The sequence below is a fragment of the Lichenostomus cassidix genome, unplaced genomic scaffold (assembly GCF_008360975.1).
Source record: "Lichenostomus cassidix isolate B80296 unplaced genomic scaffold, HeHo_3.0 HiC_scaffold_774, whole genome shotgun sequence".
NCBI classification, from domain to species: Eukaryota; Metazoa; Chordata; class Aves; order Passeriformes; family Meliphagidae; genus Lichenostomus; species Lichenostomus cassidix.
In genome coordinates, this window is record NW_028147653.1 from 15,821 (window position 1) to 41,848 (window position 26,028).

A 26,028-nucleotide genomic window follows, 5' to 3' on the forward strand; every position below is an offset into this window, starting at 1 on the left:
TTTGCACTCTTGCCTCCTGCCTGAAAGAACTCCCAGCTCTCACAGCTTCCCCCCATTTTAAGGACAGTCCAGACTACAAGTCTTTGGGCTCAAACCTTCAGACCCTTTTCAGGTCAGCTTGCTGGGCACTGACGAAGCCTAGACTCTCCAGGGTCATTAAGGACCATGCAATGCTCACCTCCAAAAACCCAGGTGAAATGGACACAACCTCAGGAGAAGGACTTGAAGTCACACAATTCCATAAAGAAATGCCTGAATCAGGGCAGAGAAGGAAAGAGGAAATTGTTGACCCTCCATTAATAAATTCCTGCTTATTTGCTAAGAGGAACATAATACTAAGACGTGAAAGATATAAATTATAAAACCTTATGGTTTTAACACAGAATGAATAAATTGACGTCACAGACCAGCCTGGAAGCAAAGGGATTGGTCCTATTTGTTGTTTATTTGTAAGATATCCTAATGAGGTCAAGTAATACACTTGAAATTACAGATTACGTTGTCGTGTAAATTTGAGAAATCCAAATGGACAATAACACTGGAACAAGTACAGCCTGAACAGCCACAGATTTTGAATATTTTCCTTCATACCATTAAAGACACAAGGCCATGAGCTCACTGTCATTCCTCCTGAGTGATTCCAGGAACTGGGACCTTTCCAAGCTTTTACAGATTGACATCCCCCAGGTCTTCAGCAGCTCCCTCAGCATCACTGGGTGCAACAAAATGACTGATGGACATCCAGTGACACAGAACAGAGGGGTGCAGTCATGACAAAGCAACCAAAAACCACAGCACATGAGTTCCACAGAATGACCTCACTGATGACATAGCAGCTCTCTAGGCATTGGGTGTTTATTTAGCCCTCCGTGACACACATCAAACAATCAAATCCTCCAAAATACAAACATCCAGCTTAAGGTTGCCGCCAAGGTCAGATGGAGATGGCATCAAGGGAAGGGCATGACACTTCAGAATTACACAAAGGAAAATTCTTCCCACATCATGACTCACAAGGCTGAGCAGAGCAAGACCTGCTGCCACCAAAATGCCCCAAGGCCATGGGCCAAGGCTGTCCCGCCCCTCCAGAACCAGCATAAAAGCTGGCCCAGTGCCTCTCTCCCTCACAGGCTTCTCCCTACGCCTTCTTCTCCTGCTCCTGCCAACAATCAGGTGAAACTCAATCCCCTCACCCTCCTGCTCCAGCATCCCTGGCTCCTCTCTTCCAGCACTCCCAGCTCCAGCCTCAGCAGCCCTCATGCCTCCCCACAGATCCACAAGAGCCTCCAAATTCCCTCACTCTCCTGCATCACCCCCACCTGCACCCCCATCCCCCTGCCCTGCCTCACCTCTCTCTCTCTTCCAGGAACCCTCCACACCACAACCATGGCCTGCAACACCCTCTGCCGCCCCTGCGGACCCACCCCGCTGGCCAACAGCTGCAACGAGCCCTGTGCCCTGCAATGCCAGGATTCCCGTGTCATCATCAACCCTTCCCCTGTGCTGGTGACCTTTCCTGGACCCATCATGACCTCCTTCCCCCAGAGCACTGCTGTCGGATCCACCTCTGGGGCTGCTGTTGGGAGTGAGCTCAGTGCCCAGGGACAGCCCATCTCTGGTGGATTTGGTGGCTTTGGCTACGGCCTTGGCTATGGCCGTGGATTTGGCTATGGGCTGGGAGGCCTGGGCTGCTATGGCGGAAGAGGTGGCTACATCTGCTAAGGCCCTTCAGCACCACTCCTGACAGCACCAGCTCGCTGCTCTGGCAACAGCTTGTGCAAGAAAAGCACCTTGGCTGACGGTGGCCCCACTTCTACCTCACACTAGATCCCTTCTTCTTTCTCCTCTCTCTTCATTCTTCTGCATCAATAAAATTCTCCTGCTTTAAAGACTTAGATGTCTCCTCTTTTTTTTGTTATTCTACTGGTCTCGCTTCCTCACCGAGAAAGACTGGTGGCAGGGCAGGGCAGGGCTCAACATTGAGCATTGGATTGGATTGAGTGGAAAAGAGGCACAACACTTTCCTCTGGGAAATATGTCCTAACCACTATGAACCAAGAGTGGCACAGGAAGCAAAAAAGAGGGGGAACAATCCAAAACCTGACACAAGCCCATCCCTGGCTACACTAAAGGCTTGGACACAAAAATTCTCTCCTGCCCATGGTTCTGGCAATGTCCCTCTGTGCCAGCACACACTTGACAACATCTCTTCACTGCAGGACACTCAAGCCCTCTGAGCAAACAGTCATAATACCTTGCATATGGGAAGGAGCTCTGGAGTGCAAGTGCTTCATTCCCTTTTGTTCAAGCGGAGTCAGCAAGAGCAGAATTTCCAGCACCATGGACAGGACATTGTTGGCTCTCCCATGACAGAGACTCCACCACATCTTCCACTTTGGGACCACCCTCACAATGAGAACTTCTTATCTTCTCTGGCAATTGCATTCCATCTGTTTTCCCATGTGCCATTCCTCACTCAAGCTGCATGTTTCACGGCGCCTAATCTCTCCGTGTTAATATTGAGTTCCTGTAAGCAAATAAGCAATAATTACTAATGGACAGGCAGTGAACTCCAATGCTCCTCTCTGACGTTATGGGATCACGTCATTGTGGAATTGTGCAATTCCACATCATGCTCCTGAGGCTGTGTCCATCTGTGCCAAGTCTGGGTTATGTCAGTCCCCAGTGTGGTGTCCTGAGAAAGGTCTGAAGGGCTGGGCCCAGAGGCTTATGGTCAGTGCCCCAAATTTCAAATGGCAGCAAGTCCCCTGTGTTGTAGCCCAGGAGCTGGAAAAACTTTGCCAGCAATGAAACCCTGAGTGGTGCTGGATATGTGCTGGAGTTCAGCAAGGGCAGCTGCCAAGTGCTGTTTCTCAGGGATTTAGCCCAGGTAAGAAAGAATGTCTGGGTATCACTTGGACCAATTGTTTCTTTCTGAGAAAAAGTTTTTGTGGTTTTGGTTGAGATGAAATGGAGCCGGAGTTGTCCCTGTACCCTTGTGGGAAAAGCGACCTCATGTATCAAGAGTAAAATTGAAAAACAGTTATGACCAAGCAGGGAGAGGTGACTCTATCAGTCTGCATAGCACTGGTGAGATACCATGTTAGGTGTCATGTGCGGCTCTGGGCATCCCATTGGGAAAATGAAGCACATTTAGTAAATCAAGATCATTTCAGGGCCAGAAATATTCTAAAGAGGCTGGAGGTACTTTCTTAGAGGAAAGGCGGAGAGAGTTGGGATTGCCAAGAGACAAGGGTGGATGGGGAGGTGTCATCAGTGTGCATAAATCCCAGAATGAAGGGAATGAATTTGAGGGACTTTGGTGGTTCTTAGCACTGCGCACATGCAGGACATGAGGGCAAAGGCACAAGGGAAAACAGATGGAATGCAATTGCTAAAGAAGGCAAGAAGTTCTCATTATGATGGTGGTCCCAGAGTGGAAGATGTGGTGGAGTGTCTGTCTTTAGAGATCCAACACTGACCTGCCCATGGTGCTGGAAATTTGGCTCTTGCTGACTCTGCTTGAACTAAAGGGAATGAAGTAGTTGCACTCCACAGTTCCGGACCAAGGGAAAGCTTTCATAACTCTTTGTTCAGAGTGCTTGAGAGTCCTGCAGGGGAGAGATTTTGTCAAGTGTGTGCTGGCACAGAGGGTCATTGCCAGAGCCATGAGCCGGAGAGATTTGTTGTGTCCAAGCCTTTTGTGTAGTCAGTGATGGGCTTGTGGACACTTTTGGAAGGTTCCCCCCCACCCTGCTTCCTGTGCCACTCTTGGTTTTTACTGGTTTTGACATATTTCGAAGAGAAAAGTGTTTTGCCTCCTTTCTGCTCACTCCAATGCTCAGTTGAGCCCTGCCATTGTGCACAGTGAGATTGCAAGACCAGTGAAATTAAAAAAAAAAAATAATAAAAGGAGGAGTCTCAGGATTTGATGCAGAAGAATTTTATTGATGTATTGATGCAGAAGAATGAAGAGAGAAGAGAAAGAAGAAGAAGGGATCCTGTGTGAGGTAGAAGTACGGCAACTACATGCCAAGGTGCTTTGCTTGAAAGAGCAGTTGCCAGACCAGTGAGCTGGTGGTGTCAGGAGTGGTGCTGAGGGTCCTTAGCAGTTGTAGCCACCCCTTCCACCATAGCAGCCCAGGCCTCCCAGCCCATAGCCAAATCCACGGCCATAGCCAAGGCCGTAGCCAAAGCCACCAAATCCACCAGAGATGGGCTGTCCCTGGGCACTGAGCTCACTCCCAACAGCAGCCCCGGAGGTGGATCCAACAGCAGTGCTCTGGGGGAAGGAGGTCATGATGGGTCCGGGAAAGGTCACCAGAACAGGGGATGGCTGGATAAACACACGGGAATCCTGGCATTGCAGGGCACAGGGCTCGTTGCAGCTGTTGGCCAGCGGGGTGGGTCCGCAGGGGCGGCAGAGGGTGTTGCAGGCCATGGGTGTGGTGTGGAGGGTCCCTGGAAGAGAGGGGAGTGAGGCAGGGCAAGGGTGGTGGGGTTGCAAGGGGCAGTGATGCAGGAGGACAAGGGAGTGTGGAGGCTGTTGTGGGTCTGTGGGGAGGCATGAGGGCTGCTGAGGCTGGGGCTGGGCGTGCTGGAAGAGAGGGGTCAGGGGCTTGAGACTCACCTGGTTGTTGTCAGGAGCAGGAGGAGAAGGTGTGAGGAGAAGTGTATGAGGGAGAGAGGCTCTGGGCTGGCTTTTATGCTGGTCTTTTGGGGGTGGGACAGCCTTGGCCCATGGCCTTGGGGCATTTTGGTGGTCAGGCAGCAGCAGTTACCTGGCCCGGCGTGCAGAGTGCTGAGGTGTGCATTGTTTTTCTTCCAGCAACTCTACTTTGTCATGTCCTTCCCTTGAGGCAGTGTCCATCTGACCTTGGCGGCAGCTTTTATTTCAGAGAATTAGAGACCGGTGTGTGGTTGTTGATGGTGTGTGTCAGGACACGTAGAAGATCTGACCAAGGTGGAGGAGGTCAGAGGTGTCATCTGAGGTCATGCCATGGCATATTCAGAACATATCCCATTTGCACTCCTGCCTTCTGCCTGAAAGAACTCCCAGCTCTCTCAGATTCCCCCCCCATTTCAGGGACAGTCCAGGCCACAAGCCCTTCAGACCATTCTCAGGCCACCATGCTGAGCACTGACACAGCCTGGACTTGCCTGGGTTGCTGAGGATCATGAAATGCTCACCTCCAAAAATACTGGGCAAATTCCTAATGCTCTTTCTGATCATTAGACACTGCACAGAGCAGTGATCTCACTCCTCAACACACAGCCTAAATCACGATCCAAAAAACCCTGAATATGGAATCCTTACAGACAAGTGGGACACCAAGACACTAACGGGGCATGACCAATGGAAAAGGTGATGTCTCCTGTCAGGCTTTACCAGCTGGGAAAATTGCATGGAGAGAGGGAATGGGATGGAATGGGAAACACCTCCTACTTGGAACAGCTGCAAAGCCCAGAGCAGCCTCTCAGGGCTGTGAGAGACTGAGGCCAACTCTTCACACACCAACACACCACACAGTCCAGTGCCCCAGGGTGGCCTCACTGATGGCACTCCAGCTCCCCAAAGCTTTGATCAAGTCTTCATCCTGCACCTACAGCACCAGAATTTGATCTCTAACATGGGCACTTAAAGGCTGCTGCCAATGTGAAATGGATGCAGACTCAAATGAAGGACTTGAAATCACGGAATTCCATAAAGGAGTGACTGATTCAGAACAAAGAAGGAAAGAAAAAATTGTTGACCCTCCATTAGTAATTCCTGCTTATTTGCTAATCGGAACATAATACTATGACTTGGAGGATATAAGTTATGAAACCCTATGGATTGAATGCGGAATAAATAAATTGATGTCACAGACCAGCCTGGGAGCAAAGGGACTGGCCCTATTTGTTGTTTACTTCTCAGATTTCCTAATGTGGTAAAGTAATACGCTTGAAATTACAGATTACATTGTCATGTAAATTTGAGAAATCCAAATGGACAATAACACTGGAACAAATTTGTTCCAAACAGCCTCACATTTTCCACATTTTTCATATTTTTGTGTCTTGTTCAAGACACAAGGCCATGAGCTCACTTTCATTCATCCTGAGGTGCTTCCAGGCACTGGGACCATTCCAAGGTCTTGCAGAGGGACCTGCCCAGGACATCAACACTCCCTCAGCATCCCTGGGTGCAACACAATGACTGATGGACATCCAGTGACACAGAAGAGAGGGGTCCAGTCTTCACAGGGAACCCAAAAACCACAGACCATGAGTGCCACAAAATGACAAAACTGATGACATAGCAGCTCCCTTGGGCTTTGGATGTTTATTCAGCCCTCCATGACACACATCGAACAACAAAATACTCCCAAATACCACCTCCCAGTTAAAAGCTGCTGCCGCCAAGGTCAGATGGAGATGGCATCAATGGAAGGGCATGAGACTCCAGAATTGCACAAAGGAAAATTCTTCCCACATCATGACCCACTAGGCTGGGCCAAACAAGAGCTACTGCCTCCAAAATGCCCCAAGACCATGGACCAAGAATGTCCTGCCCCCAAAAGACCAGCATAAAAGCCAGCCCAGAGCCTCTCTCCCTCAGACAATTCTCCTCACACCTTCTCCTCCTGCTCCTGCTGACTACCAGGTGAGCCTCAAGCCCCTGACCCTTCTGCTCCTGCATCCCTGGCCCCTTTCTTCCAGCACTCCCAGCCCCAGCCTCAGCAATCCTCACGCCTCCCCACAGACCCACCAATAGCTTCTACAATCCCTCACCCTCCTGCATCACTGCCCCTCACACCCCCACACCCTGACCCTGCCTCACTGCTCTCTCTTTCAGGGCCCCTCCACACCACACCCATGACCTGCAACACCCTCTGCCGCCCCTGCGGACCCACCCCGCTGGCCAACAGCTGCAACGAGCCCTGTGCCCTGCAATGCCAGGATTCCCACGTCATCATCAACCCTTCCCCTGTGCTGGTCACCATGCCAGGACCCATCATGACCTCCTTCCCCCAGAGCACTGCCGTCGGATCCACCTCCGGGGCTGCTGTTGGGAGTGAGCTCAGTGCCCAGGGACAGCCCATCTCTGGTGGATTTGGTGGCTTTGGCTACGGCCTTGGCTATGGCCGTGGATTTGGCTATGGGCTGGGAGGCCTGGGCTGCTATGGTGGAAGGGGTGGCTACAACTGCTAAGGGCCCTCAGCACCACTCCTGACACCACCAGCTCGCTGCGCTGGCAACAACATGTGCAAGCAAAGCACCTTGGCTGATGGTTGCACTACTTCTACCTCACACAGGGTCCCTTCTTCTTCTTTCTCTTCTCTCTTGGTTCTTCTGCATCAATAAAATTTTCCTACCTTAAAAACTGAGATGTCACCTCCTTTTTTCTATTCCACTGGTCTCACTGCCTCACCCAGCACAGTGCCAGGGTTCAACAGGGCGTTGGATTGAGTGGAAAAGAGGCACAACACTTTTGTCTAGGAAATATGTCAAAACCACTAAGAACCAAGAATGGCACAGGAAGCAAGGAATAGGGGAAACTTCCAAAACCTTCCACAAGCCCATCACTGGATACACAAAAGGCTTGGACACAACTAATCTCTCCTATTCATGGGTCTGGCAATGTCCCTCTGTGCCAGCACACACTTGACAACATCTCTTCACTGAAGGATTCTCAAGCCCTCTGAACAAACAGACATAATACCTTGCATATCAAAAGGAGCTCCTGAGTGCAAGTGCTTCATTCCTTTTTCTTCAAGCAGAGTCAGCAAGAGCAGAATTTCCAGCACCATGGACAGGACATTGTTGGATCTCCCATGACAGACACTCCACCACATCTTCCGCTCTGGGACCACTCTCACAAAGAGAACTTCTTGCCTTCTTTAGCAACTGCATTTCATCTGTTTTTCCCTTGTGCCATTCCACATTCAAGCTACAAGTTTCACAGCTCCTAATCGCTACACGTTAATATTGAGTTCCTGTAAGCAAATAAGCAATAATTACTAACAGAAAGTCAGTGAACTCTGATACTCCCCTCTGACTTGATGGGAGCATGTCTTTGTGGAACTGTGCAATTCCACGTCCTGCTCCTGAGGCTGTGTCCATCTGTGCCAAGTCTGGGTTGTGTCAGTGCCGACCATGGTGTCCTGAGAAGGGTCTGAAGGGCTGGACCCCGAGGCTTATGGTCAGCATCCCAAAGTCCAGATGGCAGCAAGGCTCCAGTGCTCTAGCCCAGGAGTTGTAAACACTTGGCCAACACTGAAAACCTGAGTGGTGCTGGACATGTGCTGGAGTTCAGCAAGGGCACGTGCCAAGTGGTCTTTCTTGGGGATTTAGCCCAGGTAAGAAAGAATGTCTGGGTATCAATTAGAACAACTGTTTTCTTCTGAGAAAAAGCCTTTGTGGTTTTGGTTGAGAAGAAATGGAGCAGCAGGTGTCCCTGTACCCTTGTGGGAAAAGGGTCCCAAATTTCCATGGCAGGATTGGAAAGCTGTTATGACCAAGCAGGGAGAGGTGACTCTTGTTGCCTGCTCAGCACTGGTGACTCAGCACTTCCATGTTAGGTGTCATGGGCAGATCTGGTCTTCCCAATGGGAAAATAAAGCAGATTTATGGAATCAAGACAATTTCAAGGCCAGAAAAATTCTAAATGGGCTGGAGGAACATTCCTAGAGGAGAGGCTGAGGGAGCTGGGATTGCCAAGAGACAAGGGTGGATGGGGAGGTGTCATCAGTGTGCGTAAATCCCAGAATGAAGGGAATGAATTTGAGGGACCTCGGCTCTTCTCTGCACTGCACAAATGCAGGACAAGAGGGCAAGGGCACAAGGGAAAACAGATGGAATGCAATTGCAAAAGAAGGCAAGAAGTTCTCATTATGAGCGTGGTCCCAGAGTGGAAGATGTGGTGGAGTGTCTGTCTTGGGAGAGCCAACACTGACCTGCCCATGGTGCTGGAAATTCTGCTCTTGCTGACTCTGCTTGAACTAAAGGGAATGAAGTACTTCCACTCCACAGTTCCTGACCAGGGGAAAGGTTTTATAACTGTTTGTTCAGAGGGCTTGAGAGTCCTGCAGGGGAGAGATTTTGTCAAATGTGTGCTGGCACTGAGGGTCTTTGCCAGAACCATGAGCCGGAGAGATTTGTTGTGTCCAAGCCTTTTGTGTATTCAGTGATGGGCTTGTGGACACTTCTGGAAGGTTGCCCCCAACCCTGCTTCCTGTGCCACTTTTGGTTCTTACTGGTTTTGACATATTTCCCAGAGAAAAGTGTTTTGCCTCTTTTCTGCTCACTCCAGTGCTCAGTTGAGCCCTGCCATTGTGCACGGTGAGGTAGCGAGTCTAGTGAAATAAAAAAAAAAAATAAATAAATAAAAGGAGGAGTCTCAGGATTTGATGCAGAAGAATTTTATTGATGCAGAAGAATGAAGAGAAAAGAGAAAGAAGAAGAAATGATCCTGTGTGAGGTAGAAGTAGGGCAACTACATGCCAAGGTGCTTTGTTTGAAAGAGCAGTTGCCAGACCAGTGAGCTGGTGGTGTCAGGAGTGGTGCTGAGAGCCCTTAGCAGTTGTAGCCACCCCTTATGCCATAGCAGCCCAGGCCTCCCAGCCCATAGCCAAATCCACGGCCATAGCCAAGGCCATAGCCAAATCCACCAAATCCACCAGAGATGGGCTGTCCCTGGGCACTGAGCTCACTCCCAACAGCAGCCCCAGAGGTGGATCCAACAGCAGTGCTCTGGGGGAAGGAGGTCATGATGGGTCCAGGAAAGGTCACCAGCACAGGGGAAGGCTGGATAACCACACGGGAATCCTGGCATTGCAGGGCACAGGGCTCGTTGCAGCTGTTGGCCAGCGGGGTGGGTCCACAGGGGCGGCAGAGGGTGTTGCAGGCCATGGGTGTGGAGTGGAGGGTCCCTGGAAGAGAGGGGGATGAGGCAGGGCAGGGGTGGTGGGGTTGCAAGGGGCGGTGATGCAGGAGGGCGAGGGAGTGTGGAGGCTGTTGTGGGTCTGTTGGGAGGCATGAGGTCTGCTGAGGCTGGGGCTGGGCGTGCTGGAAGAGAGGGGCCAGGGGCTTGAGACTCACCTGGTTGTTGTCAGGAGCAGGAGGAGATGGTGTGAGGAGAAGTGTGTGAGGGAGAGAGGCACTGGGCTGGCTTTTATGCTGGTCTTTTGGGGGTGGGACAGCCTTGGCCCATGGCCTTGGGGCATTTTGGTGGTCAGGCAGCAGCAGGTTACCTGGCCCAGCGTGCAGAGTGCTGAGGTGTGGAGTGTTTTCCTTCCAGCAACTCTACTTTGTCATGTCCTTCCCTTCAGGCAGTGTCCATCTGACCTTGGCGGCAGCTTTTATTTCAGAGAATTAGAGACCGGTGTGTGGTTGTTGATGGTGTGTGTCAGGACACGTAGAAGATCTGACCAAAGTGGAGGAGGTCTGAGGTGTCATCTGAGGTCATGCCATGGCATATTCAGAACATATCCCATTTGCACTCCTGCCTTCTGCCTGAAAGAACTCCCAGCTCCCTCACCTCCCCCCCTGTTTCAGGGACAGTCTAGGCCACAAGCCCTTCAGACCATTCTCAGGCCACCATGATGAGCACTGACACTGCCTGAACTTGCCTGGGTTGCTGAGGATCATGAAATGCTCACCTCCAAAAATACTGGGCACATTCCATATGCTCTTTCTGTTCATTAGACACTGCCCAGAGCAGCGATCTCACTCCTCAACACACAGCCCAAATCACGATCCGAATCATGATCCAAAATCCCTGAATATTGAATCCTTACAGACAAGTGGGACACCAAGACACTCACAGGGCATGACCAATGGGAAAGGTGATGTCTCCTGTCAGGCTTTACCAGCTGGGAAAATTGCATGGAGAGAGGGAATGGGATGGAAAGGGAAACACCTCCTACTTGGAACAGCTGCAAAGCCCAGAGCAGCCTCTCAGGGCTGTGAGAGACTGAGGCCAACTCTTCACACACCAACACACCACACAGTCAATTGCCCCAGGGTGACCTGACTGATGACACTCCAGCTCTCCAAAGCTTTGATCAAGTCTTCATCCTGCACCTACAGCACCAGAATTTGATCTCTAACATGGGCACTTAAAGGCTCCTGCCAATGTGAAATGGACGCAGACTCAAATGAAGGACTTGAAATCACGGAATTCCATAAAGGAGTGACTGATTCAGAACAGAGAAGGAAAGAGGAAATTGTTGACCCTTCATTAGTAATTCCTGCTTATTTGCTAATAGGAACATAATACTATGACTTGGAGGATATAAGTTATGAAACCCTATGGCTTGAATGCAGAATAAATAAATTGATGTCACAGACCAGCCTGGGAGCAAAGGGATTGGCCCTATTTGTTATTTACTTCTCAGATTTCCTAATGTGGTAAAGTAATACGCTTGAAATTACAGATTACATTGTCATGTAAATTTGAGAAATCCAAATGGACAATAACACTGGAACAAGTTTGTTCCAAACAGCCTCATATTTTCCATATTTTCCTTTGATCCTGTTGAAGACACAAGGCCATGAGCTAACTTTCATTCATCCTGAGGTGCTTCCAGGCACTGGGACCTTTCCAAGGTCTTGCAGAGGGACCTGCCCAGGACATCAACACTCCCTCAGCATCCCTGGGTGCAACACAATGACTGATGGACATCCAGTGACACAGAACAGAGCGGTCCAGTCTTCACAGGGAACCCAAAAACCACACACCATGAGTGCCACAAAATGACAAAACTGATGACATAGCGGCTCCCCTGGGCTTTGGATGTTTATTCAGCCCTCCATGACACACATCGAACAACAAAACACTCCCAAATACCAACTCCCAGCTTAAGGCTGCCGCCAAGGTCAGATGGAGATGGCATCAATGGAAGGGCATGAGACTCCAGAATCACACAAAGGAAAATTCTTCCCACATCATGACCCACTAGGCTGGGCCAAACAAGAGCTACTGCCTCCAAAATGCCCCAAGGCCATGGACCAAGACTGTACCGCCCCTAAAAGACCAGCATAAAAGCCAGCCCAGAGCCTCTCTCCCTCATACACTTCTCCTCACACCTTCTCCTCCTGCTCCTGCTGACAACAACCAGGTGAGTCTCAAGCCCCTGACCCTCCTGCTTCTGCACCCCTGGCCCCTCTCTTCCAGCACTCCCAGCCCCAGCCCTCTGCAGCCCTCACGCCTCCACACAGACCCACCAATAGCTTCTACAATCCCGCACCCTCCTGCATCACTGCCCCTCACTCCCCCACACCCTGCCCTACCCTGCCTCACTCCCATCTCTTCCAGGGACCCTCCACACCACACCCATGGCCTGCAACAACCTCTGCCGCCCCTGCGGACCCACCCCGCTGGCCAACAGCTGCAACGAGCCCTGTGCCCTGCAATGCCAGGATTCCCGTGTCATCATCAACCCTTCTCCTGTGCTGGTCACTCTGCCAGGACCCATCATGACCTCCTTCCCCCAGAGCACTGCTGTTGGATCCACCTCTGGGGCTGCTGTTGGGAGTGAGCTCAGTGCCCAGGGACAGCCCATCTCTGGTGGATTTGGTGGCTTTGGCTATGGCCTTGGCTATGGCCGTGGATTTGGCTATGGGCTGGGAGGCCTGGGCTGCTATGGCGGAAGAGGTGGCTACAACTGCTAAGGACCCTCAGCACCACTCCTGACACCACCAGCTCACTGTGCTGGCAACAGCTTGTGCAAGAAAAGAACCTTGGCTGATGGTTGCACTCCTTCTACCTCACACTGGGTCCCTTCTTATTATTATTTCTCTTCTCTCTTTGTTCTTCTGCATCAATAAAATTTCCCTACCTTAAAAACTGAGATGTCACCTCCTTTTTCTATTCCACTGGTCTCACAGCCTCACCCAGCACAGTGCCAGGGCTCTACAGGGCACTGGAGTGAGTGGAAAAGAGGCAAAACACTTTTCTCTAGGAAATACATCCTAACCACTAAGAACCAAGAGTGGCACAGGAAGCAAGGAGGAGGGGAAACCTCCAAAACCTGACACAAGTCCATCACTGGATACGTGAAAGGCTTGGACACAACTAATCTCTCCTGCTCATGGTTCTGGCAATGTCCCTCTGTGCCAGCACACACTTGACAACATCTCTTCACTGCAGGATTCTCAAGCCCTCTGAGCAAACAGACATAATACCTTGCCTTTGGGAAGGAGCCCAGGAGTGCAAGCACTTCATTCCATTTTCTTCAAGCAGAGTCAGCAAGAGCAGAATTTCCAGCACCATGGACAGGACATTGTTGGCTCTCCCATGACAGAGACTCCACCACATCTTCCACTCTGCGACCACTCTCATAATGAGAACTTCTTTTCTTCTTTAGCAATTGCATTTCATCTGTTTTTCCTTGTGCCGTTCCACATTCAAGCTACAACTTTCACGGCTCGTAATCTCTATGTGTTAATGTTGAGTTCCTGTAAGAAAATAAGCAATAATTACTAACAGAAAGTCAGTGAACTCTGATACTCCCCTCTGACTTGATGGGAGCATGTCTTTGTGGAACTGTGCAATTCCACATCCTGCTCCTGAGGCTGTGTCCATCTGTGCCAAGTCTGGGTTGTGTCAGTGCCGACCATGGTGTCCTGAGAAGGGTCTGAAGGGCTGGACCCCGAGGCTTATGGTCAGCATCCCAAAGTCCAGATGGCAGCAAGGCTCCAGTGCTCTAGCCCAGGAGTTGTAAACACTTGGCCAACACTGAAAACCTGAGTGGTGCTGGACATGTGCTGGAGTTCAGCAAGGGCAGCTTCCAAGTGGTCTTTCTTGGGGATTTAGCCCAGGTAAGAAAGAATGTCTGGGTATCAATTAGGACAACTGTTTTCATTTTGAGAAAAAGCCTTTGTGGTTTTGGTTGAGAAGAAATGGAGCAGGAGGTGTCCCTGTACCCTTGTGGGAAAAGGGTCCCAAATTTCCATGGCAGGATTGGAAAGCTGTTATGACCAAGCAGGGAGAGGTGACTCTTGTTGCCTGCTCAGCACTGGTGAGCTACCGTGTTAGGTGTCATGGGCAGATCAGGGCTTCCAAATGTCAAAATAAAGCAGATTTTTGGAATCAAGACAATTTCAAGGCCAGAAAGATTCTAAAGAGGCTGGAGGAACATTCCTAGAGGAGAGGCTGAGAGAGCTGGGATTGCCAAGAGACAAGGGTGGACATGGAGGTGTCATCAGTGTCCCAGAATTAAAGGGAATGAATTTGAGGGACCTCGGCTCTTCTCAGCACTGCACAAATGCAGGAGAAGAGGGCAAGGGCACAAGGGAAAACAGATGGAATGCAATTGCTAAAGAAGAAAAGAAGTTCTCATTATTAGTGTGGTCCCAGAGTGGAAGATGTGGTGGAGCATCTGTCTTGGGAGATCCAACACTGACCTGCCCATGGTGCTGGAAATTCTGCTCTTGCTGACTCTACTTGAACTAAAGGGAATGAAGTGCTTGCACTCCACAGTTCCTGACCAGGGGAAAGGTTTTATAATTGTTTGTTCCGAGGGCTTGAGAGTCCTGCAGGGAAGAGATTTTGTCAAGTGTGTGCTGGCACAGAGGGTCTTTGCCAGAGCCATGAGCCGGAGAGATTTGTTGTGTCCAAGCCTTTCGTGTAGTCAGTGATGGGCTTGTGGACACTTTTGGAAGGTTCCCCCCGACCCTGCTTCCTGTGCCACTCTTGGTTCTTACTGGTTTTGACATATTTCCAAGAGAAGAGTGTTTTGCCTCTTTTCTGCTCACTCCAATGCTCAGTTGAGCCCTGCCATTGTGCACGGTGAGGTAGAGAGAATAGTGAAATTAAAAAAAAAAAAAAAAAAAGGAGGAGTCTCAGGATTTGATGCAGAAGAATTTTATTGATGCAGAAGAATGAAGAGAGAAGAGAAAGAAGAAGAAGGGATCTAGTGTGAGGTAGAAGTAGGGCAACTACATGCCGAGGTGCTTTGCTTGAAAGAGCAGTTGCCAGACCAGCAAGCTGGTGGTGTCAGGAGTGGTGCTGAGGGCCCTTAGCAGTTGTAGCCACCCCTTCCGCCATAGCAGCCCAGGCCTCCCAGCCCATAGCCAAATCCACGGCCATAGCCAAGGCCGTAGCCAAAGCCACCAAATCCACCAGAGATGGGCTGTCCCTGGGCACTGAGCTCACTCCCAACAGCAGCCCCGGAGGTGGATCCAACAGCAGTGCTCTGCGGGAAGGAGGTCATGATGGGTCCGGGAAATGTCACCAGAACAGGAGAAGGCTGGATAACCACACGGGAATCCTGGCATTGCAGGGCACAGGGCTCATTGCAGCTGTTGGCCAGCGGGGTGGGTCCACAGGGGCGGCAGAGGGTGTTGCAGGCCATGGGTGTGGTGTGGAGGGTCCCTGGAAGAGAGGGGGATGAGGCAGGGCATGGTGGTGGGGTTGCAAGGGGTGGTGATGCAGGAGGGCGAGGGAGTGTGGAGGCTGTTGTGGGTCTGTTGGGAGGCATGAGGGCTGCTGAGGCTGGGGCAGGGAGTGCTGGATGAGAGGGGCCAGGGGCTTGAGACTCACCTGGTTGTTGTCAGGAGCAGGAGGAGTAAGCTTGAGTGGAAGTGTGTGCGGGAGAGAGGCACTGGGCTGGCTTTTATGAGGGTCTTTTGGGGGTGGGACAGCCTTGGCCCATGGCCTTGGGGCATTTTGGTGGACAGGCAGCAGCAGCTTTTACCTGGCCCAGCGTGCAGAGTGCTGAAGTATGCATTGTTTTTCTTCCAGCAATTCTACTTTGTCATGTCCTTCCCTTCAGGCAGTGTCCATCTGACCTTGGCGGCAGCTTTTATTTCAGAGAATTAGAGACCGGTGTGTGGTTGTTGATGGTGTGTGTCAGGACACGTAGAAGATCTGACCAAAGTGGAGGAGGTCTGAGGTGTCATCTGAGGTCATGCCATGGCATATTCAGAACATATCCCATTTGCACTCCTGCCTTCTGCCTGGAAGAACTCCCAGCTCTCTCAGCTTCTCCCTGTTTTAGGGACAGTCCAGGCCACAAGCCCTTCAGACCATTCTCAGGCCACCATGCTGAGCACTGACACAGCCTGGAGTTGCCTGAATTGCTGAGGATCATGAAATGCTCACCTCCAAAAATACTGGGCAAATTCCATATGCTCTTTCTGATCATTAGACACTGCACAGAGCAGCGATCTCACTCCTCAACACACAGCCTAAATCACGATCCAAAAAACCCTGAATATGGAATCCTTACAGACAAGTGGGACACCAAGACACTCACAGGGCATGACCAATGGAAAAGGTGATGTCTCCTATCAGGCTTTACCAGCTGGGAAAATTGCATGGAGAGAGGGAATGGGATGGAATGGGAAACACCTCCTACTTGGAACAGCTGCAAAGCCCAGAGCAGCCTCTCAGGGCTGTGAGAGACTGAGGCCAACTCTTCACACACCAACACACCACACAGTCCAGTGCCCCAGGGTGGCCTCACTGATGGCACTCCAGCTCCCCAAAGCTTTGATCAAGTCTTCATACTGCACCTACAGCACCAGAATTTGATCTCTAACATGGGCACTTAAAGGCTGTTGCCAATGTGAAATGGACGCAGACTCAAATGAAGGACTTGAAATCACGGAATTCCATAAAGGAGTGACTGATTCAGAACAAAGAAGGAAAGAAAAAATTGTTGACCCTCCATTAGTAATTCCTGCTTATTTGCTAATAGGAACATAATACTATGACTTGGAGGATATAAGTTATGAAACCCTATGGATTGAATGCGGAATAAATAAATTGATGTCACAGACCAGCCTGGGAGCAAAGGGATTGGCCCCATTTGTTATTTACTTCTCAGATTTCCTAATGTGGTAAAGTAATACGCTTGAAATTACAGATTACATTGTCATGTAAATTTGAGAAATCCAAATGGACAATAACACTGGAACAAATTTGTTCCAAACAGCCTCACATTTTCCACATTTTTCATATTTTTGTGTCTTGTTCAAGACACAAGGCCATGAGCTCACTTTCATTCTTCCTGAGGTGCTTCCAGGCACTGGGACCTTTCCAAGCTCTTGCAGAGGGACCTGCCCAGGACATCAACACTCCCTCAGCATCCCTGGGTGCAACACAATGACTGATGGACATCCAGTGACACAGAAGAGAGGGGTCCAGTCTTCACAGGGAACCCAAAAACCACAGACCATGAGTGCCACAAAATGACAAAACTGATGACATAGCAGCTCCCCTGGGCTTTGGTGTTTATTCAGCCCTCCATGACACACATCGAACAACAAAATACTCCCAAATACCACCTCCCAGTTAAAAGCTGCTGCCGCCAAGGTCAGATGGAGATGGCATCAATGGAAGGGCATGAGACTCCAGAATTGCACAAAGGAAAATTCTTCCCACATCATGACCCACTAGGCTGGGCCAAACAAGAGCTACTGCCTCCAAAATGCCCCAAGACCATGGACCAAGAATGTCCTGCCCCCAAAAGACCAGCATAAAAGCCAGCCCGGAGCCTCTCTCCCTCAGACAATTCTCCTCACACCTTCTCCTCCTGCTCCTGCTGACTACCAGGTGAGCCTCAAGCCCCTGACCCTTCTGCTCCTGCATCCCTGGCCCCTTTCTTCCAGCACTCCCAGCCCCAGCCTCAGCAGCCCTCACGCCTCCCCACAGACCCACCAATAGCTTCTACAATCCCTCACCCTCCTGCATCACTGCCCCTCACACCCCCACACCCTTACCCTGCCTCACTGCTCTCTCATCCAGGGACCCTCCACACCACACCCATGGCCTGCAACACCCTCTGCCGCCCCTGCGGACCCACCCCGCTGGCCAACAGCTGCAACGAGCCCTGTGCCCTGCAATGCCAGGATTCCCGCGTCATCATCAACCCTTCCCCTGTGCTGGTCACCATGCCAGGACCCATCATGACCTCCTTCCCCCAGAGCACTGCTGTCGGATCCACCTCTGGGGCTGCTGTTGGGAGTGAGCTCAGTGCCCAGGGACAGCCCATCTCTGGTGGATTTGGTGGCTTTGGCTACGGCCTTGGCTATGGCCGTGGATTTGGCTATGGGCTGGGAGGCCTGGGCTGCTATGGCGGAAGGGGTGGCTACAACTGCTAAGGGCTCTCAGCACCACTCCTTACACCACCAGCTCGCTGCGCTGGCAACAACTTTTGCAAGAAAAGAACCTTGGCTGATGGTTGCACTACTTCTACCTCACACTGGGTCCCTTCTTCTTCTTTCTCTTCTCTCTTGGTTCTTCTGCATCAATAAAATTTTTCTACCTTAAAAACTGAGATGTCGCCTCCTTTTTTCTATTCCACTGGTCTCACTGCCTCACCCAGCACAGTGCCAGGGTTCAACAGGGCATTGGATTGAGTGGAAAAGAGAAAAAACACTTTTGTCTAGGAAATATGTCAAAACCAGTAAGAACCAAGAGTGGCACAGGAAGCAAGGAATAGGGGAAACTTCCAAAACCTTCCACAAGCCCATCACTGGATACACGAAAGGCTTGGACACAACTAATCTCTCCTATTCATGGGTCTGGCAATGCCTCTCTGTACCAGCACACACTTGACAACATCTCTTCACTGAAGGACACTCAAGCCCTCTGAACAAACAGACATAATACCTTGCATATCCAAAGGAGCTCTGGAGTGCAAGTGCTTCATTCCTTTTTGTTCAAGCAGAGTCAGCAAGAGCAGAATTTCCAGCACCATGGACAGGACATTGTTGGATCTCCCATGACAGACACTCCACCACATCTTCCGCTCTGGGACCACTCTCACAAAGAGAACTTCTTGCCTTCTTTAGCAACTGCATTTCATCTGTTTTTCCCTTGTGCCATTCCACATTCAAGCTACAAGTTTCACAGCTCCTAATCGCTACACGTTAATATTGAGTTCTTGTAAGCAAATAAGCAATAATTACTAACAGACAGTCAGTGAACTCCAATGCTCCCATCTGAATTGATGGGGTCATGTCTTTGTGGAATTGTGCACATTCGCATCCTTCTCCAGAGGCTGTGTCCATCAGTGGCAAGTCAGGGCAAAATTGGAAAACTGTTATGAGCAAGCAGCGAGAGGTGACTCTTGCTGTCTGTGTAGCGCTGGTGAGGTCCCATGTTAGGTGTCATGTGCAGATCTGGGCATCCCATTATCAGGCTTTGACCCTGACTAAATGCCAGGCACCTCGACTCAGTCTTGCTGCAGAAAAAAAAACTGTAAAAATACACATCAATCTTGTGAGTCAAATGAGATAGGACATTGCCAGGAGGACGCATGAAGAAAGGGCAAACAGGCTCCAAGCTTAAAGTTGAAAAAAAGTGATTTAATTACCTAACAGAGTTGGAAGATAAAATGCAAGGTAAAAATAAACTTTTTATACACTATTTTGTTCACTCCCCCCTTCCCTCTTATGAACTCATTTTATTCACCCCCTTTCTTTTTTTTTTGACCAACAAGCCCGAGTAGGGAGGCAGAGTGTGAGGTATTTTCTCAGTCTACAGAGCAGATCCATAAATCTATTCATCACCACAATTCTTCTATTACAAATAGTCTTTATCTCTACTTATGTCTCTCTCTCTTCAGGCACTTTCTCTGCTCTCTCCCCCCACCCTCTTAAGAAGCATTCTCTCCGCTCACCCCCTTCCCTCTTTCTAAACCAGCAACACAGACAGGGGGCAGGGTGAGGGGGTCTCTGGTCAGCCCAATCAGGGAGAGGGGGTCCTCTACTTAGCCATGGGGTCCTTCCCATGAGAGACAGTCCTCTGGGAACTTCTTTGGCACAGGTCCAATCTCACAAGTAACATCCCGCCCGGCTTCTTCTGCAACATGAGTCCTCTTGTCCAGAAGGTGCAGACTCTCCCGAGCTGAGGCCAGGCTGCTTTCATTCCAAGAGCAAAGCCTTTCTCTCGCAAGGCCTTTGTAATTTTATCTCTTTCAATGAGACTCCAAACTGGATCACAGCTTTCTCCAGGAATCCACCTGCTCCTCTGGTGTGAGCTGTAGGTGGATTTCTGCATCCTTGTGGACTCCATGGGCCGCAGGGGGAACCTCCTGCTCCCCCCATGGCCTTTACTATGGCTAGCAGAGGGTTTTCAGCTCCGGTGCCTGGAGCACTGGAGCACCTCCTCCCCTACCTTCTTCACTGACCGTGGTGTCTCCATGCTGTTCTCCCTTCAAATATTTTCACCCCCACCTCCTCGTCCTCTAACTACAAAGAAGTGCGTGGTTGCTTTGTTTGGATTTCTTCCTAAACATGTTTTCACAGAGGCGTAACTAACACCTCCAATTGGCCCAAACTTGGCCAGCAGCATATCCATCACCTTCAGAGCCATCAGAGATTGGTTCTGCTGGACTTGATGCAAAATCTTCCAGAACATTCATTCAGGACACAAAGGAGCCATCTTTGTGCCACTCCCCATCCCTCACACACCTCCCCAGGCCTACCACGACAGCTTCTGAGGGATCCAAATTTCTCCTAGATGTTAAAAAATACCTTACTGATGTTTTGGGCCAATCAAAACCACCACACCCATTGGGAAAATAAAGCAGATTCAGGGAATCAAGATCATTTCAGGGCCAGAAAGATTGTGAATGGGCTGGAGGTTGTTTCTTAGAGAAGAGGCTGGGAGAACTGGGATTGCCAGGAGACAAGGCAGGACAGGGAGGAGTCATCAGTGTGCGTAAATCCCAGAATGAAGGGAATGAATTTGAGAGACCTCAGCTCTTCTCAGCACTGCACAAATGCAGGAGAAGAGGGCAAGGGCACAAGGGAAAACAGATGGAATTTAATTGCTAAAGAAGGCGAGAAGTTCTCATTATGATGACGGTCCCAGAGTGGAAGATGTGGTGGAGTGTCTGTCTTTAGAGATCCAACACTGACCTGTCCATGGTGCTGGAAATTCTGCTCTTGCTGACTCTGCTTGAACTAAAGGGAATGAAGTACTTGCACTCCACAGTTCCTGACCAGGGGAAAGGTTTTATAACCGTTTGTTCAGAGGGCTTGAGAGTCCTGCAGGGGAGAGATTTTGCCAAATCTGTGCTGGCACAGAGGGTCTTTGCCAGAACCATGAGCCAGAGAGATTTGTTGTGTCCAAGCCTTTCGTGTAGTCAGTGATGGGCTTGTGGACACTTTTGGAAGGTTCCCCCCACCCTGCTTCCTGTGCCACTCTTGGTTCTTACTGGTTTTGACGTATTTCCAAGAGAAGAGTGTTTTGCCCCTTTTCCGCTCACTCCAATGCTCAGTTGAGCTCTGCCATTGTGCTGGGAGAGGAAGCGAGACCAGAGAAAATAAAAAAAAAATAAAAAAAGAGGAGTCCCAGGATTTGATGCAGAAGAATTTTATTGATGCAGAAGAATGAAGAGAGAGAAGAAAGAAGAAGAAGGGATCCTGTGTGAGGTAGAAGTAGGGCAACTACATGCCAAGGTGCTTTGCTTGAAAGAGCAGTTGCCAGAGCAGTGAGCTGGTGGTGTCAGCAGTGGTGCTGAGGGCCCTTAGCAGTTGTAGCCTCCCCTTCTGCCATAGCAGCCCAGGCCTCCCAGCCCATAGCCAAATCCACGGCCATAGCCAAGGCCGTAGCCAAAGCCACCAAATCCACCAGAGATGGGCTGTCCCTGGGCACTGAGCTCACTCCCAACAGCAGCCCCGGAGGTGGATCCGACAGCAGTGCTCTGGGGGAAGGAGGTCATGATGGGTCCGGGAAAGGTCACCAGAACAGGGGACGGCTGGATAACCACACGGGAATCCTGGCATTGCAGGGCACAGGGCTCGTTGCAGCTGTTGGCCAGCGGGGTGGGTCCGCAGGGGCGGCAGAGGGTGTTGCAGGCCATGGGTGTGGTGTGGAGGGTCCCTGGAAGAGAGGGGAGTGAGGCAGGGCAGGGTGGTGCGGTTGGAAGGGGTAGTGATGCAGGAGGACAAGGGAGTGTGGAGGCTGTTGTGGGTCTGTGGGGAGGCATGAGGGCTGCTGAGGCTGGGGCTGGGAGTGCTGGAAGAGAGGGGTCAGGGGCTTGAGACTCACCTGGTTGTTGTCAGGAGCAGGAGGAGAAGGTGTGAGGAGACGTGTGTGAGGAGAGAGGCACTGCTCTGGCTTTTATGCTGGTCTTTTGGGGGTGGGACAGCCTTGGCCCATGGCCTTGGGGCATTTTGGTTGTAGGCAGCAGCAGTTACCTGGCCCAGCGTGCAGAGTGCTGAGGTGTGCGTTGTTTTTCTTCCAGCAACTCTACTTTGTCATGTCCTTCCCTTGAGGCAGTGTCCATCTGACCTTGGCTGCAGCTTTTATTTCAGAGAATTAGAGACCGGTGTGTGGTTGTTGATGGTGTGTGTCAGGACACGTAGAAGATCTGACCAAAGTGGAGGAGGTCAGAGGTGTCATCTGAGGTCATGCCATGGCATATTCAGAACATATCCCATTTGCACTCCTGCCTTCTGCCTGGAAGAACTCCCAGCTCTCTCAGATTCCCCCCCCATTTCAGGGACAGTCCAGGCCACAAGCCCTTCAGACCATTCTCAGGCCACCATGCTGAGCACTGACACAGCCTGGACTTGCCTGGCTTCCTGAGGATCATGAAATGCTCACCTCCAAAAACACTGGGCAAATTCCATATGCTCTTTCTGATCATTAGACACTGCCCAGAGCAGCGATCTCACTCCTCAACACACAGCTGTAAGGGTCGATCCAAGAATCAAGTTCTGTCTCAACATTTCTCATCAGAAACTACAGGTGCAGGACTTACGCAGAGAATGCTTTGTGCCTGCCCAAAGCTGGTACGGAGCGAATGCTTTGTACCTGCCTAAGGTGGTAGAGAACGAAGACTTTGCACCTGCTTGAGCTGATACAGAACAAGGGCCTTGTGCCTGCCAAAGCGGGTATGTGACGAAGGCTTTGCACCCGTCGCCCTGACACCCATTGTGAAAACCCTGCCGACCATGCCTCGGACACTCCTCCCTTGACCCTGTCAAGTGGAGTTTGGCATATCTCCACGAGAATTAAGGGGGAGCAAAGGCGGGTCGCAAGGAGGGACCAGGTGTATGGACTAAGCATAAAAGACAGCTCTGGAGTGACTGAACTCCGAAGATCTTCCCCACCTAAAGATCACATCGATCTTTGCAGAGGCCAAGGAACGCCGACTGGACGGGACCCCAGGGACGCCGGACGTCTGTGGAGCTGTGGTGGTAGCTATAGCCCCCTTTCCTTCCCTTTCCTCCCCATCTTTTCCCAGTTTTCTCCCTTTCTCTCTCTATCGCAGGCCGCTTTACCGACCAAATTAATGAAGTTCCCCCTTGGATTGAAATTTAACTCCCTTGACTTGTTGGATTTTTGTGTTTTCTTTTCCTTTTTGCACTCTGAGATCGTAGCTGGTATGAACCATCACGCGTCTGCTGATGAGTGGACCGTGACAACAGCCCAGGTCACGATCCAAAAAACCCTGAATATTGAATCCTTACAGACAAGTGGGACACCAAGACAGTGCATGACCAATGGGAAAGGTGATGTCTCCTGTCAGGCTTTACCAGCTGGGAAAATTGCATGGAGAGGGGGAATGGGATGGAAAGGGAAACACCTCCTACTTGAAACAGCTGCAAAGCCCAGAGCAGCCTCTCAGGGCTGTGAGAGACTGAGGCCAACTCTTCACACACCAACAAACCCCACAGTCCAGTGCCACAGGGTGACCTCACTGATGGCACCCCAGCTCTCCAAAGATTTGATCAAGTCTTCATCCTGCACCTACAGCGCCAGAATTTGATCTCTAACATGGGCACTTAAAGGCTCCTGCCGATGTGAAATGGTCACAGACTCAAATGAAGGACTTGAAATCACGGAATTCCATAAAGGAGTGACTGATTCAGAACAGAGAAGGAAAGAGGAAATTGTTGACCCTCCATTAGTAATTCCTGCTTATTTGCTAATAGGAACATAATACTATGACTTGGAGGATATAAGTTATGAAACCTTATGGCTTGAATGCGGAATAAATAAATTGATGTCACAGACCAGCCTGGGAGCAAAGGGATTGGTCCTATTTGTTATTTACTTCTCAGATTTCCTAATGTGGTAAAGTAATACGCTTGAAATTACAGATTACATTGTCATGTAAATTTGAGAAAGCCAAATGGACAATAACACTGGAACAAGTTTGTTCCAAACAGCCTCATATTTTCCATATTTTCCTTTGATCCTGTTGAAGACACAAGGCCATGAGCTAACTTTCATTCTTCCTGAGGTGCTTCCAGGCACTGGGACCTTTCCAAGCTCTTGCAGAGTGACCTCCCCAGGACATCAACACTCCTTCAGCATCCCTGGGTGCAACACAATGACTGATGGACATCCAGTGACACAGAACAGAGCGGTCCAGTCTTCACAGGGAACCCAAAAACCACAGACCATGAGTGCCACAAACTGACAAAACTGATGACATAGCAGCTCCCCTGGGCTTTGAATGTTTATTCAGCCCTCCATGACACACATCGAACAACAAAATCCTCCCAAATACCACCTCCCAGTTAAAAGCTGCTGCCGCCAAGGTCAGATGGAGATGGCATCAATGGAAGGGCATGAGACTCCAGAATCACACAAAGGAAAATTCTTCCCACATCATGACCCACTAGGCTGGGCCAAACAAGAGCTGCTGCCTCAAAAATGCCCCAAGGCCATGGACCAAGACTGTCCCGCCCCCCCAGGACCAGCATAAAAGCCAGCCCAGAGCCTCTCTCCCTCATACACTTCTCCTCACACCTTCTCCTCCTGCTCCTGCTGACAACAACCAGGTGAGCCTCAAGCCCCTGACCCTCCTGCTTCTGCACCCCTGGCCCCTCTCTTCCAGCAATCCCAGCCCCAGCCTCAGCAGCCCTCAGGCCTCCACACAGACCCACCAATAGCTTCTACAATCCCTCACCCTATTGCATCACTGCCCCTCACTCCCCCACACCCTGCCTTACCCTGCCTCACTCCCATCTCTTCCAGGAACCCTCCACACCACACCCATGGCCTGCAACACCCTCTGCCGCCCCTGCGGACCCACCCCGCTGGCCAACAGCTGCAACGAGCCCTGTGCCCTGCAATGCCAGGATTCCCGCGTCATCATCAACCCTTCTCCTGTGCTGGTCACCATGCCAGGACCCATCATGACCTCCTTCCCCCAGAGCACTGCTGTCGGATCCACCTCCGGGGCTGCTGTTGGGAGTGAGCTCAGTGCCCAGGGACAGCCCATCTCTGGTGGATTTGGTGGCTTTGGCTACGGCCTTGGCTATGGCCGTGGATTTGGCTATGGGCTGGGAGGCCTGGGCTGCTATGGTGGAAGGGGTGGCTACAACTGCTAAGGACCCTCAGCACCACTCCTGACACCACCAGCTCACTGCGCTGGCAACAGCTTGTGCAAGAAAAGAACCTTGGCTGATGGTTGCACTGCTTCTACCTCACACTGGGTCCCTTCTTATTATTATTTCTCTTCTCTCTTTGTTCTTCTGCATCAATAAAATTTTCCTACCTTAAAAACTGAGATGTCACCTCCTTTTTCTATTCCACTGGTCTCACTGCCTCACCCAGCACAGTGCCAGGGTTCAACAGGGCACTGGAGTGAGTGGAAAAGAGGCAAAACACTTTTCTCTAGGAAATACATCCTAACCACTAAGAACCAAGAGTGGCACAGGAAGCAAGGAGGAGGGGAAACTTCCAAAACCTGACACAAGTCCATCACTGGATACGTGAAAGGCTTGGACACAACTAATCTCTCCTGCTCATGGTTCTGGCAATGTCCCTCTGTACCAGCACACACTTGACAACATCTCTTCACTGCAGGATTCTCAAGCCCTCTGAGCAAACAGACATAATACCTTGAACTTGGGAAGGAGCCCAGGAGTGCAAGCACTTCATTCCATTTTCTTCAAGCAGAGTCAGCAAGAGCCGAATTTCCAGCACCATGGACAGGACATTGTTGGCTCTCCAAAGACAGAGACTCCACCACATCTTCCACTCTGGGACCACTCTCATAATGAGAACTTCTTTTCTTCTTTAGCAATTGCATTTCATCTGTTTTTCCTTGTGCCGTTCCACAT

At 50.5% G+C, this 26,028-nt stretch overlaps 8 protein-coding genes across 9 annotated transcripts; 4 read left to right on the forward strand and 4 right to left on the reverse strand.

Moving 5' to 3' along the window:
* Positions 1–1,386: 1,386 nt before the first annotated feature.
* LOC146420972 (feather beta keratin-like) lies at positions 1,387–1,722 on the forward strand. The gene has a single exon (XM_085047847.1). It carries the CDS (start codon positions 1,387–1,389, stop codon positions 1,720–1,722), a length of 336 nt encoding a protein of 111 aa, XP_084903973.1.
* Positions 1,723–4,105: 2,383 nt separating this feature from the next.
* LOC146420973 (feather beta keratin-like) lies at positions 4,106–4,441 on the reverse strand. The gene has a single exon (XM_085047843.1). It carries the CDS (start codon positions 4,439–4,441, stop codon positions 4,106–4,108), a length of 336 nt encoding a protein of 111 aa, XP_084903969.1.
* Positions 4,442–6,858: 2,417 nt separating this feature from the next.
* LOC146420974 (feather beta keratin-like) lies at positions 6,859–7,194 on the forward strand. The gene has a single exon (XM_085047832.1). The coding sequence runs from the start codon at positions 6,859–6,861 to the stop codon at positions 7,192–7,194; it is 336 nt and encodes a 111-aa protein (XP_084903958.1).
* A 2,364-nt stretch (positions 7,195–9,558) lies between these two features.
* LOC146420975 (feather beta keratin-like) lies at positions 9,559–9,894 on the reverse strand. The gene has a single exon (XM_085047844.1). It carries the CDS (start codon positions 9,892–9,894, stop codon positions 9,559–9,561), a length of 336 nt encoding a protein of 111 aa, XP_084903970.1.
* Positions 9,895–12,321: 2,427 nt separating this feature from the next.
* LOC146420976 (feather beta keratin-like) lies at positions 12,322–18,093 on the forward strand. 2 transcript variants are annotated; one of them, XM_085047835.1, is made up of 2 exons: positions 12,322–12,611; positions 18,012–18,093. In XM_085047835.1, exons 1-2 carry the CDS (start codon positions 12,322–12,324, stop codon positions 18,091–18,093), a joined length of 372 nt encoding a protein of 123 aa, XP_084903961.1. The 2 variants fall into 2 exon arrangements, with proteins under 2 accessions (XP_084903961.1, XP_084903962.1); XM_085047836.1 differs by having other exon boundaries at positions 12,322–12,587; positions 17,991–18,093.
* Positions 14,854–15,341, reverse strand: LOC146420977 (feather beta keratin-like). The gene has a single exon (XM_085047833.1). The coding sequence runs from the start codon at positions 15,339–15,341 to the stop codon at positions 15,006–15,008; it is 336 nt and encodes a 111-aa protein (XP_084903959.1). The 3' UTR covers positions 14,854–15,005.
* A 3,377-nt stretch (positions 18,094–21,470) lies between the features above and the next one.
* On the reverse strand, positions 21,471–21,806 carry LOC146420978 (feather beta keratin-like). Its single transcript, XM_085047834.1, has one exon. The coding sequence runs from the start codon at positions 21,804–21,806 to the stop codon at positions 21,471–21,473; it is 336 nt and encodes a 111-aa protein (XP_084903960.1).
* A 3,151-nt stretch (positions 21,807–24,957) lies between these two features.
* On the forward strand, positions 24,958–25,293 carry LOC146420979 (feather beta keratin-like). Its single transcript, XM_085047841.1, has one exon. It carries the CDS (start codon positions 24,958–24,960, stop codon positions 25,291–25,293), a length of 336 nt encoding a protein of 111 aa, XP_084903967.1.
* The last annotated feature ends 735 nt before the right edge of the window (positions 25,294–26,028 follow it).

Excerpts from the sequence above, each read along its gene's own strand:
- LOC146420978 (XM_085047834.1), bottom strand. The coding sequence starts at position 21,806 with ATGGCCTGCAACACCCTCTGCCGCCCCTGCGGACCCACCCCGCTGGCC.
- LOC146420975 (XM_085047844.1), bottom strand. The coding sequence starts at position 9,894 with ATGGCCTGCAACACCCTCTGCCGCCCCTGTGGACCCACCCCGCTGGCC.
- LOC146420979 (XM_085047841.1), top strand. The coding sequence starts at position 24,958 with ATGGCCTGCAACACCCTCTGCCGCCCCTGCGGACCCACCCCGCTGGCC.
- LOC146420972 (XM_085047847.1), top strand. The coding sequence starts at position 1,387 with ATGGCCTGCAACACCCTCTGCCGCCCCTGCGGACCCACCCCGCTGGCC.
- LOC146420974 (XM_085047832.1), top strand. The coding sequence starts at position 6,859 with ATGACCTGCAACACCCTCTGCCGCCCCTGCGGACCCACCCCGCTGGCC.
- LOC146420973 (XM_085047843.1), bottom strand. The coding sequence starts at position 4,441 with ATGGCCTGCAACACCCTCTGCCGCCCCTGCGGACCCACCCCGCTGGCC.
- LOC146420977 (XM_085047833.1), bottom strand. The coding sequence starts at position 15,341 with ATGGCCTGCAACACCCTCTGCCGCCCCTGTGGACCCACCCCGCTGGCC.
- LOC146420976 (XM_085047835.1), top strand. The coding sequence starts at position 12,322 with ATGGCCTGCAACAACCTCTGCCGCCCCTGCGGACCCACCCCGCTGGCC. Across the intron at positions 12,612-18,011 it reads CGTGGATTTGGCTATGGGCT|CGGCCTTGGCTATGGCCGTG; the intron begins GGGAGGCCTGGG and ends TGGCTTTGGCTA.